The sequence below is a fragment of the Chrysemys picta genome, chromosome 10 (assembly GCF_011386835.1).
Source record: "Chrysemys picta bellii isolate R12L10 chromosome 10, ASM1138683v2, whole genome shotgun sequence".
Classification (NCBI taxonomy): Eukaryota; Metazoa; Chordata; order Testudines; family Emydidae; genus Chrysemys; species Chrysemys picta.
Window position 1 is genome coordinate 22,000,660 of NC_088800.1, and position 18,256 is coordinate 22,018,915.

Below are 18,256 nucleotides of genomic sequence, written 5' to 3' on the forward strand. Positions count from 1 at the left end.
TTTTTATACGACAGCAACTGAAGTGTCAGTGGCTTAAATCGGGGCAATTTTTCCTTAGTTCTATGACTTACAACTTAGCATGGGATCCTCAAGGTAATATGAAGTTGATCAGTGTTTGTTCAATATTTATAACTGTAGAATGATTCTAGTTACAAATAATTGTTATTTAAATGAAATTGGAGTGTGAATATATATGTATTAGATAAGCAATTCTCCAACAGTGGTAGGTACACTACATGCGATAAACAGGTTGATATAAACTTTAGTATATATGAGCTGAGGGGTGAAAACATTCTCACACTAAAAATCCACTGCAGTTTCCATTTATGAAGGTGCTATACCAAGTACTTTTGAATTTTAGATATAGTATGCTAGGTCTTAGTTTGGAAACTGCACTCTTAGGTAGCTAACTGATATAAATACATCACTAATGCTAACATAGTTAGAATGTTATGATTAGCATATATTCTGGTAAGAAAAATACGTATGTTATGTTTTAAGATTTCTGACATTATGTCATGCTTGGAATTTGACTGGTTATTGAACTGTGTATAGTATTAACTCTTAAACATAGTGCATTCCTGTGATTTTCCTCTCTGGTGTTATCTGGACCAGTGATCTGCTAGGTTACTCCAATCCTTGACTCTGGGAGCCAGCCTTACCCTGCTGTGCTGTGAGAACCCCCACTCCTGGGCTGTTCACGCACAGCCTCTGGCATGTAAGCTGCCCCTTGGATTGTGCAACCAAATGATACTAGCCAATACCTCCGGTCCCAGACAGCCCTAGGAACCTTCGTCTTGCAGTGTCCAGTTATGCCCGCTGGACGCTGCAAGCTTATACGAGTTCATCAATTTAACAAAGAAATTAATAATAAATTATAAATAATAAATAAATAAATTAATGGAGATATCCTATCTCCTAGAACTGGAAGGGACCATGGAAAGGTTATTGAGTCCAGCCTCCTGCCTTCACTAGCAGGACTAAGTACTGATTTTGCCCCAGATCCCTCAGATTTGGTCAAATGAAATAAAAGCAAAACGCAGTCTATGCTGATCTTAACACTTTCAATGCCCTTACAAACTTAGATGCTTCTCACCACAGGCTGGCTGGTTGCTCTTCAGCCAGGCTCTCCCTTTTGATCAGCGCTTCAGTCGCTTGGTGTGGTGTCTGTAGATGGAGGTAGAAGCGAGAGAGAGCATGGCAAACGTCTATCCCTTTTATCATGTTCTTGCTTCCCTCTTGGCTTTGCCCCTCCCCCCCTTCAGAGTCAGGTGAGCATTACCTTATCGCAGTTCCAAACTGACCAAAGGAAGGGGGGTGACTCCCTCGAGAGTCCAATAGATTCTTTTGTTGCTGCCTAGTCCAGTGTCCTTTGTTCCTGTGAGGCTAGGCTGGGTTTGTCCCATACATGCCCATACATGCCCCATACATGCCCTGATGAGGTGTGAACTGCCTCTCAGCTCTTGGAGAGTTTTTGCCTGGGCTTATTTTAAGCCATGAGGATACATTTTCAGCCTCATAACTACATACATGAAATTATAACCTATAACCTTACTATAACATTACTGTAACAACAATGCTCAGTGCGTCATGAGCCTTCCGAAGACACCTGACACGAGAAACTTTGCATTGGATACCGCACAATCATTTTACAAGGATGAACATGCGGGTGCGGGGTGTTCCCCCGAGGTACAGAGCGTCACAATTACTTGTATAGAGAAAACTATTTTAAAAATATCCATCTTAACAAAGGGGTAAATTCTTTCCTGTTTGCCAGTTCCACATCTCAAAGCAAGACATTACCATTTTCCTCCTGAAGGATGTTGTATGTGACGCATGTTTTGAGTGACTAAAAGAAAAGCTACTGATGGGAAATAGTTAAATAAATGGAAAGTATCACTTCACATGGTTAAAAATATTTCTACTGTGGATCCAGGTTACAGCTGTGAAGTGCAGAGGAGAATGTGTACCATCTGATTTTATAGTGATCAAAGAAACAAGTTCATTTGTACAAAGATACAGATTAGTAGGTCAGGGTTGATGAAGTATAAGGTTGCTCTAAAGTGTCTAAGAACAGGAGAGTGAGTGGAAAATGGATTAAGGGGTGATCAGCATGTTTGTGATAGAAGAAAGACATGAACAGTTTAGAGGGAACGGGCAAAATCAGCTGTGCCCAAGACCAGACTAAATTTAGAATCGTGTTATGCCTCTAATCCCCTCCCTAGGCCATTAACAAGGAAGCCCAAGGTCCTGCCCTGACACACCAGATTGGGGCACCCAAGAACTCACTAGTGTATGGGTTGAGGGAGACACCTCTTATAAGCCTATCAGTGTGAAAACAGCCTGTATCTCTCTCTGAGAAAATAAGTCACATTCTAGCCAGACAGTTATAAATCCTTGCTGGTTGGCTTGATGATAGCTTTGGGGAGGCAGGAATCACCCTTTTTTCCTTCTTTTCCCAACTACACCAATATGAGAAGACATGAACCCCCACCCAATTATGTTTAGATACCCAAGTGTTAGTATCTTAAAACATACCAATGTTAAATAAAATACTTGAAATGTATCTGCAAAAAGAACAGGAGTACTTGTGGCACCTTAGAAATTTGTTAGTCTCTAAGGTGCCACAAGTACTCCTGTTCTTTTTGCGGATACAGACTAACATGGCTGCTACTCTGAAATGTAACTAACTCTTGCAAGGACTCTTTCACCCTATGCAGTGCAGCAAACAGTTGAAGCTAAGAATGCAGGTGCAAGAGAGCATATCAGTACCTGTGAACTTGTCTTTTCTTCAAGCGTTGCCTACACAGCTCCACATTTTTCACTCCACATCTTAGCAGGAGCCCTCTAGAAAGCTTGGACCTTTGAGGTTGGGCACACGCTTCCTTGTGGTACTTGAACATTCAATACCTGAGGGTATATAAGGCGCGATGACTCTACCCCTCAGTTCCTTCCAGCCACCAGAGTGTACCTAGTCATATAAACACACATAATACAACTACAAATACAACTTCCTTATGTCCTTTTCATGGGGAGTGGATCTTCTCAGTTAGGGGGCTTATTTCTCATTAGCTCTACAAATGAAAGTAGGTATTTACCAGGTTCTTGTGGCCAGATATGATTATTTTAAATGGAGCAAATTCCAGTGACTTCTATATAGAAAAAAATTGCAAAGTGGTCATCTGGAAGACTAAATAGGAGACAACAGATGTGAGTACTTCAGCCCTTCCAGCTTTCACCAGACATTTTCTATGGTCTGTAATTTAGTAATGTAGTAAGTTTTTTAAAAAATCAAGAGGTGTAGTTTTCTCCTTCACAATCAGGCTCCTTGGTATGGATGTGTACAACCTATTAGAATGGATTGCTGGAATTAATCACTACAGAAAAGAGAGTTTCTTCTTTACCTGTAAAATGGGTTCTGTGAGAGTACCTCTAGTAATTGATATTCCTGACTAGTTATTGCTATTAACCAGTCTCTTAGCATGTTAATTCTTGGACAGCCACTTTCCTGGTGCCTATGTAATCTATGCCCATAAGCAAAGACTTCTTGTGCTGGGATATTTTTTTCCCCTTGCAGTTCTTTGACTGTCAAATGGACAAATCACCTGTGCAGAAAGGACAACTAAGTAATATTTATACTGTATTTCATACTCTAATAGAAACCCATTTTACCGGAAGGCAGAAGTTCCTTTTGAAGTTACAAGTTCTAAAGAGAAGTTTGATCCTGTGACATTCTGGAAAAATCCAAGAACTACTCTTATTTGAGACTAAACTTGTCTGTTTAGTCTCCCTTTTTGTTTTCTTCAACTTGCACATTGAAAAATTTTTAAGAGGGAGATTTGTAAATATCTTGGTTTCTAATACAATGGTGATATTTGTGAAATTCTGCATGTCTTTAATTACACTACCAGAAGTGTAGATGAGAGTTTTTGACAGAAAAGATTCCTCCTAGCCTACAAAATAAATTTTCTAATGGATGGACTGAATAACAAGGCCTTATCACAGACAGTAACAAGACATGTTTTAATTTAAATAGCTCCAAATAGTGGGTTGGCTTACTGATAGAAAGGGAAAAAAGTCTGGGCATTGGAAGAACAAATGTTTATCATCTGCCATGACAAATGTTTAAATAATGTGTACTAAATGTTTGCAAGTTTAAATGTAGTATGAATCAGTAGCTATGTCTTTTGGAAATATGAAATCAATATAGTTATTCATAAAATTATTGGGGGTTATTTTTAATTCAGATGGTTTAATATCCAAAACAATATCAATTATTTTCATATTACTGTATTCATAATAGCAGGGGGGAAAAGCACTCTTGCTTAAAATAGATGGTAAAATCTAAAAAACTTAATAAAACCAACTGGAGCTGAGTGTGCCATGTCTGAATAATCTACTGTAATCAAAATGGACTTAATAAAGTTGTGTTCCTCGGCTATTTTTAATAACTTGTCAAATATGATACTCTACATAATCTTCCAATATAAATGCATCCAGAGTTCCTCATTCTGTTCTACAACTTTAATTAATATTACTCACTTTCAGGTAACAGGCTCCTGACCGCAACTGACAACTTGCAGTTGTGGGCCCCTCCATGTAGTGACATTCTAGAAGAGGAGGAGGAAGATGATGATGATCCTGACAGTCAGATCAAAGATGATAAAGTTCTCCCTGTTCTAAATGACTGGAAATGTGTCTGGCAGTGCAAGTAAGTGAATCTGTAATCTAAGATGTGTTAACTAGATGTAAAAGACCACATTTTAAATGTGTGCCATTAAAAGTATTTAAATATGTAGAGCGCTGCACAGATACAAAATTTATATCTGCGGATATAAAGCGGATATCCGTGGTGTCACAGGGCTCTAGCAACAACAAGCAAGACCAGCAGGGTCATGGCCAGCGACTGGGTCAGGAACTGCAGCAGCAAAAGCACCAGCATGTCAGGTTGCAGGAGCCAGCGCCCAGCCCAGGCAGCTCTTCCAGCTTGGCTGAACCACCCCCAGTCCTGCCCACTGGAGCAGGCACCAGGCTCACCGGCAGCTGTCCCTGGTCATGCTAGTGTGTGCAAGTGGTTTGCACGCTCCCAGACAGGAGATGCACACCGCTGCATGATTAATAATAATAATGCTGGTTTTGAATATAGTGATGGAATAAGTGAGGAGAGCAAAAAAACCCAAGAATTGAAAGAAGAAAAACGGGAAGGGGAAAAAGAATGGAGTCAAAAGGAAAAAGATGGGGGGAGGACAAAAACGTAGACATGCACTTAAGCCAAGATATGGTGCATAGGAACCTGGGTAGGATGCTAATATGGTAATTTAAGGTGAAGGGACTCTAACCAAAAAAGGGCAGGGAACCACAGAGCAATGGAATTTCTTTAGAGTTTACAAAAGAGTTTCAGATATATATTTCAGAAGGATATACAAGTTCAAGTACGCAGAAAAAATATTAAATATTGACAGACTGAATCATTTAATGCAATTAGAGGGGAGAACTATCACCAGAATTTTAGTGTGTTAAAAGAAATACATCATTATAACCTAGTAACTTTTCCTGACTTATATTATTATGAGGTATAATCAGACAAATATTCTTTCCATGTGGGCCCCACCCTATCAAGGTGTTAACCACCCAATTGAAGAGAGATTTACCTTTAAAGAAATTTTCAACCAGTCGAATTGTATACTTGAATAATATGAAGAATGTTTTTCTTTTAAATAACAAGTAGCTGTACAATATTTCCTCTTCAGCTCCCATTCTAGCAGTACTTTGTGTTGCTTTCCCAGAAGCATTCCAAAGTCTGTTAGGAGGGATGTGCATGTCAGCCTGCAGGTCTAATATTCCAATTGCATTTAACAAGGTTCCCTCCATACCCTTAGTTCCTGTCATTCTACTTTTGCCTTTGCTGTCATCTTGACTGTTCATTTAGTGTAATTTACATTTCTGTTTTAATTATTATTGTATTTGTTACATAGATATTTAAGGCCAGAAGGGACGATAATGATCACGTAGTCTGACCTGTTGTATAACAAAGGCCATAGAATTTCACCCAGTAATTACTGCATCGTGTCCATATCTTATGATTGAACTAGAATATATTTTTAGAAAGACATCCAATCTTACTTTATAGACTTCAAGTGATCGAGAATTCACCATGTTCTTTGGAAAATTACAGCAGTTAATTACCTCGCTGTGAAAAATTTGCACCTTATTTCCAGTTTGAATTTATCTAACTTCTACTTCCAGCCATTGGGTCTTGTGATGCCTTTTTCTCCTAGATTAGAGTTAGATTGTGATCAAGTCAACTATTAACCTTTTCTTGGGTAAACTAAATAGACTGACCTTATTAAATCATTGTAAGACAGGTTTTCCAGACCTCAAATCATTCTCTTGTGGCACTTTTCTGACCCCCCTCCTCCCCCTCCAATTTCTCAACACCCTTTTTAAATTGTGAACACAAGAGCTGGACTGCTGTATTCCAGTAATGGATCAATGCCATATATAGACATATCCCCTCTGTACGCTTAATCGATATTATACATCCAAAGATTGCATTTAGCTCTCTTAATCACAGTATCCACTGGGAACACATGTAAATTTGGTTATCCACTATGACCTGTAAATCCTTCTCAGAGTCGCTATCTGCTGGGATACAGCCCACCATCCTGAAAATGTGACTGATGTTCTTTGTTCTTATGTCTGATCTTGCATTCTTGTGTTGTTTGAATGAGCTCAACTCACCAAGCTGTGGATGGAAGGCCCTTCCGTCCTGGATGAGCATTTTATATCACTCAGGCTTGAATAGTCTCAGCTTACTGTTATGGTTCTCTGGCTTTGTCAGAAGAATCAGTGATTTGGTAGTCACTACCCCAGAATGTTTTCAGAGGGTCACCTGTTATCTGTCCCTAACTTGTGTGATAATAGATGAATGCTGTTCTAGATAGGAGTGTTCATTTATGCACCTCAGTGTGTCTTGGCTCTGAAAGCCAAAAGAAGCCAGATTAAGCATCAGTAACTTGGAATTTTGGGCCATAAAATTGCCATCTGAACTTTCCTGCCATGAGAGATCATTCAAACTATCTTGGACTGAGTGGCTGCTATGTTCTAAATGAAATGAGAACTGATCTGTTCGTCAGTCCCAAGTTAAAAGGTGCTCTGAGGGACTGGTACAGCCAAAACAATATATTCTTCTGTTCTCTACTTGGCAGACAAGGCGATTTTCCAGGTGGGTGATTTATTCTACCAGTTTTAGGACAGCACAATTGATTCTTGAAAAATGTTGTGCTAAGCTCTCTTCTTTCCAGATGGGGGTTCCTTGAAATTAGATGTCTTTGCTTCTTCAGGCATTGCCAAGTGCCTCAAATTTTGTTGAGAGAGAGTCCCAGACTAACTAGGAGATGCTTTTCTTTTGCACTTGGATCAAGATCTTATGTGCCTTTGCTCTGGCAAAAAAAACACAAGTTATTTTCTGCCCATTCTCTTTTCTCAATGTTTCAGATATTTTGTGGAAAAAAAAATCCTAAACCGCTATAGCTATTTTTAGCTGGATGCAGCACATAACAGCTGAGACACATTGGAATGACTATAAATTATCAACATGCTTCACTTAAATATTACATAATGATATTTGATTAATTGCATATTTGGAGCAATAATATTATAAAAATACATATACAGTAGTCAGTCAAGGTTTAAAGCTGAACTATCTTTCTTCCCTAGGACTGCAGTATCTGTACGTCTGATGGAATGGTCTCCTGATGGTGAATACTTTGCAACAGCTGGAAAGGTAAGGACAAATAATAGCTAGCTAAGTCTTCGGGTGTGGATTCATCACATGCTTGATGATCAATAATATGCAAAAATTATGGACTGTGTGCAATTATGTAGCCATAGTTAAGCAAAACTAATCCCAATATCCAAATAATTACCAAACAGTTTCAAATGTATAGTGAAGATTGAGTTTCAACTTCCATTCTTACCCTCCATTTCAGTTTTTCATATCTTTCTCAAACTGCTTTTGGGATTAAATTTTCAAGTAACTATATGTTTATCTAAAGTCCTGTCACTGGAGTGATCTTCTTGAGTTTACATTCTGATAGTTCAGCATTTGTTAGTCATACCACTAATTCCACTAAGGGAAAAGATGAGTTTGAGGAACTAATTTTTTTATTTACTTCAACTCTTAACTCTTCTCCTTAATGGTTACCTTGAGTCACCAGCATGGTGGTTATGTTGCTGTTATAGACCAGTGTGTGTGTGACTTCACTAGGAATGTGCCCACTGTAGTGTCTTGGCTAGGTACTACATCTTAAGATCCTTGTGATTAGAAAGTGACCAAAAGCTAGGCTTTGAAAGTCTTATTCTTTGCATATCTCCATCTGTTGTGCATATACGTTTATACAGACAAGATTCCCTGACTAGATAATTGCAGCAGATGGTACCAGAAGCCCATTCTCTGCCTCTGTGTCAGAAGAGGCTTCCATTTAGGTTGCAACATATAGCTCTATTGGATGTATATCTTTAATCATAACTCTTAACATTGCCGCCTGCCAAGCATTTTTGTTAGTCCTGCTTGCAGGATCTGTGGTAAGCATATCTTGTGATCTGTTTGTGGGAATTTTATTTTTTAGCGAGGCTGTGAGAGGTCTGTAATAGATTTTTTTTAAAACATGATTTCATTCCATTTTCTTCTCCCTACCTAAGGCAGTTCTGCAACTGAGAGAGCTATTCTCCTACCATTGTGTAATTGTATTTACACTGATAATTATTGGGCACATAGGCATCTCTTAACACACACTAATGCAGGTGTATGTCAGTCTAACCTACTGAAAATCTGGTGAAAGGAACCTGAAAAGGGTCAAAAAGGGAGCAAAGGAAGAAATTGGCTTGTAGTTTTATTTCTGATACTATCTGCTTCAGTTATGAAGCAGAGATTCTAAACACCAGTGAGGACAGATTAATGAGGAGAATGAGGTAGAAAGAATTCCTAGGAGAATTTAAGAAAGATTTGGACAAAGAGAGTAAGGTAGCATGGAAGAATATTGTTCTTCCATCTATTCAAAAGGCAAAAAGACTACTGCTAAAATTCTCTCTCATGCTACCCTTAACACATTTCCATGCCTGCCTCTTCATTGGCTTCCAGTTTCTTATCCCTTCCAATTCATCCACCACGTCCTTACCTTAAAGACACTATGCAGACTTATATGTGTTTCCCCAGACCAAGCATTAAGTGGCTTCCACACTTTTTCCTTCATTCTCTATAATCATCTCTTTACTGCTTTCTTCATGTTTCTTCCGTTGTCATTCATTCATACTATACCTATATTTGGCTGTCTTCTTCTGTTTGTGCTACAACTGCCTTCACTGTCCTCCAAATCCCTTTATAAAATTAACATCTATTAGAAATTCTTTCTTTGTTCTCTCTCCTTCTTACCTTAATTGTGTGCCACATCTTATTTTGTCTGTATTTCTTACTAGGAAAGGAGCTCTAAATGTATAGTGGTATGCATGTAGGGTCAGATTCTTAGTCGGTGTAAAATTGGTGAATTACACCAGCTAGATCTTTCCTTCTGCCAGACATTACATCAGTTTCCTGCACACACTCAAATACTTGATCACAAATAAGCTGGCAGTCATTTTTTTGCTCATGCAGTTTCGATATGTGCTGTCCACCATATCGTCGTACTGTGTTATATAACGTTTGGTAATTTTAAAACATGAAATTGAATAGGCTACTGTAAATTAATTCTCCACACACATTAAAAATATACATTTTTAATAAGTTACCTCTCTGTATTGGTGGTGATGCTATATCAACATTTCAACTTGGTTTTAATTAACTAAGTCATTAGATGTACACCACCAACCTAACTTCATCCATACTTTTGGGTTTCCTTTTTGTGACATTTGTACTTGTAGCCCATTCATCCTATGTATGTTTTTGTTTCTTTTCCCAGGATGATTGTCTCTTAAAGGTATGGTATCCAATGACTGGGTGGAAATCATCTCTTCTACCACGAGAGAGTGAAGAAAAGAAAAAAAGCTCAGCACTTGTTCACTTTTCCTTTGTTTATTTGGCACATCCTCGAGCGGTGACAGGATTTTCATGGCGTAACACTAGCAAGTACATGCCCAGGTTAGAAAGTTCCTGTTAGGAATTTTGATCAAAATTTTCAAGCCTGAGTGCTTCAAATTAGGCTCTTAAATAGGTACATGAATAAAAATAGCTTCATTTTCAGCGGTTTCTCATTCACTTTTTGGGCACATTTCTAAATTAGACCACGTCCATTATTGTACCTACATCTAAATTCAGGCACCTTAATTTTAGACATCCAAGTTTAAATTTTGGCCTTTGTCTTCATGATAGTTTAAATATATTTATGTATTATACCTAAAATGTAATGCTTAAGGATGTGCACATATAATTTCAGCTTCTGTTTGTTATGATAGTTATTTAATTCAATCATCTAGTATTTTCCCTACTTCTTTTGGAACTAACACACATTTTCATTGAATTGTAGGGCCCCAATTCTGCAAATACTTATGTACATCTCACCTGTAATTTATTAAAAGGTGACAAGACCTGAGTTCAACATACTGTGATCTCTCTCTGCACTAAACATGTGCGTAGTCCCATTGACTTCATTGGGACTACTTGTATGCTTCAAGGTAAACATGTGTATAAGTATTGGCAGGACTGGGGCATAGGTCACCCTTTAGCAATCCCTTACTACTATTTGAAAAGTATCAACTTTTCTATACATTTCAAATAGTAGCGAACCATGATTGTAGGTTTCCGAATGTTTAGACAACCACTGTCAGTCACAGAATTGCATACAAATATAAGAAGATCTAATAAAGAGCTGAAAAGCTGTCAGGCCAGCTCCTTAGCTGTACCTAATGTGTGTGTGGGGAAGGGAGGGTGTTGCGAAGACGTGCAATATTGACTTCAAGCCACCTTTTGCTCTGCCGGTCCTGGGCCACCTGGGGACCAAAAGGGCACAAAGTAGCCAGAGCTGAAGTCGTGATATACCCCTTATAAAATTATAAGAAACTATGTATAGATTTTAAATGTAGCTCTTAAATTACATTTCAAAATATTTTAGAATGAATTTCTTCACTTACTTTCTAGGACCTGAATTCAGGGCCCTAAATATTAAGTTGACATTGCAGCCAAGAGGGATGGGGAATATAGCTCCTTGGCTTGTTTTAGAGTGGTCACCATTAAAAAGGTTGCTGTTTTTTAATGGTAACAACTGTATGTGTTAGTAATGTCATCAGCTATTACAGAGGGAGCACGGTATTTTGAAGGGTGAAGTTATGCAACCCTTATTACATTGGTGAACACTTACTCAAGCAAGAAGTCCTATTGACATCAGTAGTGCTATAAAATCTGATCTAAACTTTAATACATTGTTAAGTGTAGGAAGCACAAGTATAAATCTTTTCTTCAGGAAATGTTATTACGGCATTGGAAGGAAAATCTGTGTAAATTGCTGTTAATGAACTAACTCCTTTCTAAAGCAGACATGATAGATGTAGTAGTTTAGGATTTCATTTTCACTCCTGTAGTGATGCAGTGTACATGCTCATACTTTACACAACCCAGCAAACCAGATAATTATAACTGTAACTATAAACTTGCTTATAGTAGTGTTCAGTTAATTCATCTGAATTGATGTTACTATCAGATGCACTTTTGTTGGTAATCTACAGTTTGCCATTAGCTAGCATATTTAAATTGTTACCACTATTATAAACATGTTTCAGGTCCAAAAACCTTCCAAGAAGCGGATCATAACTGCCTAACACTTGTATGTTTTTGTATTTTCAGTTGTGTAACTGTACTTCATTTAGTTACATGAGGTAATCCTGACATGTTTATTTTCAGGGGGTCGGTCTGTAACGTGTTACTTACTTCATGCCATGATGGTATCTGTCGGCTGTGGGCAGAGACTTTATTACCAGAGGATAGTCTTCTGGGTGAGCAGATCTGTGAGACTAGCACTTCCAGCAGTAGCAGCAGCCTGTTGCATTCTGGAAGGCAAAAAGACAGAATACAGCATGCTCTAGAGGTACTGTTAAATATGTATGTTACTAATTATTTTTTATTTCAGTAGTTAACATTTTGGGTAGGTAAAATTTTTAAGGGATTTGGAAAACTGAAACCACATGTTGTCTAGCTTCTAGTATACAGTAGATCAGAATGTAACAGTCAGAGTTCTTTCACATACTCCATTTACAACAGATCACTCAAGAAGAAAGAGAGAATAAAACCCTTAAGACTCAGATGAAAAATTGAATGAATCTGCTTCCTCCTCAGCTGAGTGTAGAGTTGTTAGGAGCAGATGATGTTAAATACTGCACAGTAATTGGTGGTTTCATTCTGGTTGGAGAATGACATTCCATACTTGTGAAAACATCCATGGAAACCGAGCATTGAAACATTCTCTTGGACGCATATAAGGAAAATATTATTACCCCTTAATAAGATTAGATAGTAGCATATAATTGAGACGTAGTCTTTAAAAAATATAAAATTTCCTGCTCATTTGGTTTTCATTGCATTGCTTACTAAGAAGACAGTTTCAGTACTGGGGAGATTTTTCAGCTCGATCCAGGTAAAATGTATGCCATCAATACAAACCTTTTCTTTTGGTCTCTAAGTGATTTGGTTTGGTTAATGTCTTTAAAGGGCTGTTCTGCTTTGAAAAATGTCTTTGCAAAGATGGCATTGTGGTGTTTCATGTTTGAGTCTCAGTGGTATCTGTATAAAATTTTTAGTTTAGAGGGAATAAACTACCAGTTTTGAAAACTCATCCTGGGCTATGAAAATCATACTGGGCTCTTCCCTTCTGGCATATCACCAGTAACAAATACGTAGCAGGACAAATTATGCCCTCAGTTGAACTTTTAGAAGCCATTGTCTTTAAATTATGGCCTCAGTTATTTGTGCTACTCCTGAAAGCTGAAGGCTTTTAGAATTAATCAAGACAAGTGTGAAGATTATGTAGAGTAATACAAAAATAATACAAATCCAAAGTGTGTTGCAAAGTATGATGCCTCTGGAAGGTCGTTGGCTCAAGGATCCGTTATCACAGTGGTTCTCAACCAGGGGTACATGTATCCATAGGGGTACTCAGAGATCTTCCAAGGGGTACATCAACTCAACCAGAAATTTTGCCTAGTTTTACAATAGGCTGCATAAAAAGCACTAGTGAAGTAAGTACAAACTAAAATTTCATTCAGCCAATAATTGTTTATACTATTCTATATACTAATACTATACTAATTATTTATACTATTCTATATTTTCAGCAGTTCTCAAACAGTGGGTTTCAACCCCAAAGAGGATTGTGTGTTCATTTTAATGGGGTCACCAGGGCCAGCATTAGACTCGCTGGGGCCCAGGGTAGAAAGCTGAAGCCGCGTGGGGGTGAAGCTCAAGTCCCACTGTGTGGGGCTGAAGCCAAAACCTGAGTTTTTAAGTGAGGTGAAACTTGGGGTACACAAGACAAATCAGACTCCTGAAAGAGGTACAGTAGTCTGCTTTATCAGACTAATAGCTGTGACAACTTTTGGAATGACAGCTGCTTTCATACTAAGACATGCTTACTCTGCTGGTAAACAAAAGTTATTACTGCTCTGTCTCTATACAAATGCTGTCACAAAATAATAGTTTTTTGATTAGAGCAGAGACTTGAAGGCTTTCAAATGTGGCTTTGATTAGAAAAAAAAAGTGCACAGTTTAACAACCTCAAACAATCTACATGCAGGGTCGTCACATCTTAGGTATTAGGAAACCATAAAAGTTTCAGGATTTGCATAGATATATTCTCATGAATCAACTTCACAATGCATTGTTTTCTTTTAGATTTAAATGTGATTTTTCTCTTTACTTCAGACACTTCACCACTTAAAAAATATGAGAAAAGGACAAAGAAGATCTTCAGTTCTTATTACCCACACAGAATTATTGCCTGGTCAACAGGGCTCGCATGAAGTTCAGCGTCATATTTCACATCATGCTAATGCACTCTGTCACTTTCATATAGCAGCAAGCATCAACCCTACCACAGGTGAAAATACTTTTTTTTTTTTCCTTTAAATGCCCAATAATAATTTATCCAAAATGTAAATATTAGGGAGATGGTGTTCGCGTAGTGCTCATGGTTTGATCTGCTTTCTTAAGTACTGTCCATATCAAAGACGTCATTTCACTAGTCTTTAATTATCATAGAGTCTTGCAGGACAGACAGCACCTGAATTTCTAATGTAAAAACTAAACAAACACTCTCCCCCATCTTCTTCTTTTTTTTTTTTTTATTTAAAGATGAAAAACAAAACCTTTGGGTCATCTTTGTACATAATAAAGAACCAAAAGAAGGCACAAACTCAAGTTTGGTTTGTTCTTGGGTTTGGCGGGGAGGGTCCTTTGCAGAACTCTTAACGTTTTGGGGGCAATAAGTTGCACTTAGAGTATGTTCACACTGACACCGGAGTGTAATTTCCAGCTCAGGTAGATGTACGTTTGCTAGCTGTGATTGAGCTAGCGTGCTAAAAATAGCAGTATAGATACAGCCACATGGGTAGCAGGACATGCTAGCTGCCCTGTGTACAATCCTGTCTGCAACCCTAGGTATATACTTGGGGTGGCAAACCTGTCCTGCCGCTTGTGCACCTATGGCTACACTGCTATGTTTAGCACCCCTGTTCAATCAGAGCTATTGCAGTTATGTCTACCAAAGCTGGGAATTTCACCTCCAGCTCCAGTGTAGATGTTCCTTTAGGTATGATAATGATAGGTGCTTTGGGAGAAATGTGCACAAAGGTTTAGGGACATGCCTGGGAGGCACTGTGGCCTGTCGGGTTTGTCTTCAGCAGTGGAATCAAGTGACATTGGTTCTGGTCTTTAGGTCTGATACTTCAATTTACTATAATTTTTGAGCACTTCTGAAGATAGCCATGTCCACTTACAAGCGCAGCCTAACATAGGTACCCATGGAACATGTGCATCCTCAGTGGTGTACATTGAGTGAGAGCGTTCTGTACAAGTCTTTAGCCAGCCACCACTCCCTTCTTCCATCTGGTGATACGTCTTCTCCTATTTAAAAATTTGTTAAATAGGAGTCTCTTTAACTACACACAATTTTAAAAATAAAGCATTAACAAAACCCCATGAAATTCCCAAAACAAGCTTTTTTTTAATTAAAGAAGTTGTTAACTAATAGCAGTGTAGTTACTTACCATATTTACAAAACCCTAGCACTTAAAGGATATAAATAGTTAAGGCCATAAATTATACACTGTCCACATAATAAACAAATAAATTGTTCTTGTCAAGTATAAAGAAATGCATATTTGATCTCAACCACAACAACCTTAACTCTGACCCAAAATTCTTACACCCATAATATCAAACTATAAATACAAAACAAAAGCATTTTGAAAAAGAAATTATAAAAGTTTATATTTATACATTAATGTAGCACATTGAGTCCCAAATGCAAGTCAGCAGAAACATGTATAATTTTGCCAATTATTATACACTTTTTTATTAAACTACACATACAGCATTATTCTATTAAGTTCAGAGAGCACATAAATATGATACTGAAAAATTGTCCGTTGATAAATATAGTAACTGAATATTTTCCATTTGACAGTATCCCTCAAAGAAACGTGTAGGTATGAAAACAAGATAACAAAAATACATTTTAAGAATAACTTATCAGAGTTTGAGCTATGTTATGATTAATATTTGGTAAGAACGTTTGTGGGTAGCATAAGCTTTATTACACTTGCCTTTAAATGGTTTGGTTTTGTGAATAATTTTATACATAACTCCAATGTTTTTCATGTAGAGAACCTTAACTTTTGTTATTGCAACTAGTTTTTGTTTATGGAACAAAGCTAATTTTCTTTCTTCATCTTATAACAACCTATTTCCATTAGTATCTGTAAATTATCCACTGTCTTGTGTGTATAACTTGTTTTAGCTTACAGGTATAAATTTATGAGGTTATGTATTTTAGATAGCTAATTTACAATTACTTATGTTGTGGTTTTGGTGGGGATTTTTTTAATTAAATTTTATTTCCACAGATATTCCATCAGTGTTAGCTGGGACAGCTTTTAATGTAGACGAAGGAAATGGAGGCTTTGTGGTTCATTGGCTGAATAATAAAGAATTTAATTTTACATCCTCAATTGAAGTATTTCTGCAGCATCTAAGAAAACTTGCTGAACAACAACCAGAACAAGATGATGCTGATGCTGATGGTGAAGAGGAGGAGGAGGAGGAAATGGAGGAGAAAGAGAGAGGCTTACATATGAAACTAGATCATGGTTGGTAATCCGGGTTATTATTTTATAATGTCTACATTAGAATTACTCTAGCAAACATAGTATATATATGATGTCACACATCACAAATATAGGCATTTATAGTTTAGGTTTCATGTGCTGTAGGCTGCAACCACAAGTGGGCACAATAATCTCTTGCATGAAAGGTTTAACAGTCTTTATTTTGGAAGGTTGTGAAGACTCTCTCCATTTTTTATAGATTATAATGAAAACCTAGGTTTTATATTAAGGGGTTTATACTGAACATTATTGTATGTCTGTTTGCATATCAGTGGTTGATTATTCTCTTACATTTAGAGTCTCATTGAGATAATTATATATTTAACTTCAAGTATGCTTTTCTGTTAAAATGTCTGCTTGATATTAATGTATAATTATCTCTTTCCTTAGCCTAGAGAGAGTGGGATTTGCACACAGAAATAAAATGTTGCTAATTTTGGGTCATTCCTTTTACTATATGCAAAAGAGAAGATAAGTACAAATTATAGCCAAATGTGGCAGGCAAGCACAAATGGAAGGAAGTTGGTAGTGGTAACCAAGATATGAACTGGACTGCTTCACATCGGGTCATTGACCTGTGGCAGGCAAGCACAAATGGAAGGAAGTTAGTAGTGGTATCCAAAATCTGAACTGGACTGCTTCACATTGGGCCATCCCATCTAGTTTCTCAGAATCTCAGCTTTCATAAATAAAATACTAAGGCTATCCCCCATATAGTTCTGAAGACAATCTTGAAAATGTGAAGTGCAGTAGTGTCTACCTGAGTGTGCAGATGCGCACAACCTGTAAGAGTATCTCTGGGAGGTGTGACCTGACCCATGTTAACACCACTGGCGTTAACTCCAATGCCCAGTGGTATTTCATATGTTAATATTGTTCATTGTTCCACCACTAATGTAATGGCACAAGATATGTGGAATGATTTTTGATAAATGGATACCCAGACTACTTAAGGGACAATTATACAAAGCCATGGCAAGATGGATCAGAGAGGTGGGCAACCAAAGAGAGGCACTTGAGAAAACTTGAAGCCATGGAAATGAGATGTTTGAGGGCAGTGAGGGGGTGATGTTGCTGGACCAAATGCAGAATGATGTTATCAGAAGTGAGACGAAGGTTTGTGGTATCAGAGAGAAGCTGCAAGACAGGAAGCTGAGATGGTTTAGACGTGTGAAGGATGAATGAAGGGAATTCTGTACAGGAGGCACTTGAGATTTAAGTTTGTGGTCAGAGAAGGACAGCCAAGAAAATAGTGGATAGACTGTGTACAGCATGAGGAAGTGGATATGGAGTGAGCGTTGGACTAGCAAGCAAGCAAAAGACTGATCTAGTGACCTAACCCCAATTAGCTGGGAAAAGGGGAAGAAGAAGAAGGTTTAACCACTGTCAGAGAGGAGACTGAATTATGAATTTCTGCCTAATGTTCTGAAAGTAACATTTCATTTTGCTGCCATGAATGGATGATGCTTGAGAACACCACCACTTCTTCCCCTCATGGAGCTAACAGGCCAGCTAGGAAAGGAACGAAGCCCAGCGGTTCATCTGAGCCCCACCAAGGGGGAGCGTCATCAACTTACCATTCCAGAGCGCCCCCTTGTTACCTTTGACAGCATTTCAGCAACTCTCTCGCCATCCTCTTCAAGACTTCAGTGGTCGGGTACCAGGGTGACTGGGCCCTCCAGCCACGCCACACTATAGTTACACCCCTTTGGGGGTTTCAGTGTCCAAAACAAATAGTGTCCAACAAAATAATGGCAATCAGCACAACGTCTTATACCCCTACTAGACTCCTCTTCCACAACAGTAGTGGCTCACAGGGCTTTTCCTGGAGTCCCTCAGCAAAATTAAAACAAACAAACAACAAAATGATATGAAAATACAATCTAAGCAA

General features: G+C 38.0%; 1 protein-coding gene across 7 annotated transcripts in view; it reads left to right on the top strand.

The window, feature by feature from the left end:
- DMXL2 (Dmx like 2) overlaps positions 1-18,256 on the top strand; it is a 113,326-nt gene that overhangs the window by 24,439 nt on the left and 70,631 nt on the right. For all 7 annotated transcript variants that reach the window (XR_010590995.1, XR_010590996.1, XR_010590997.1 and 4 more), the window contains exons 4-10: positions 15-93; positions 4,549-4,711; positions 7,720-7,786; positions 9,957-10,135; positions 11,891-12,074; positions 13,904-14,078; positions 16,105-16,347. Coding sequence is in view for 4 of the 7 variants with exons in the window: in XM_005295473.4 (XP_005295530.2) it covers positions 15-93; positions 4,549-4,711; positions 7,720-7,786; positions 9,957-10,135; positions 11,891-12,074; positions 13,904-14,078; positions 16,105-16,347 (1,090 nt within the window). In the remaining 3 variants the exon portion in view is untranslated. The remainder of the gene's footprint in view (positions 1-14; positions 94-4,548; positions 4,712-7,719; positions 7,787-9,956; positions 10,136-11,890; positions 12,075-13,903; positions 14,079-16,104; positions 16,348-18,256) is intronic.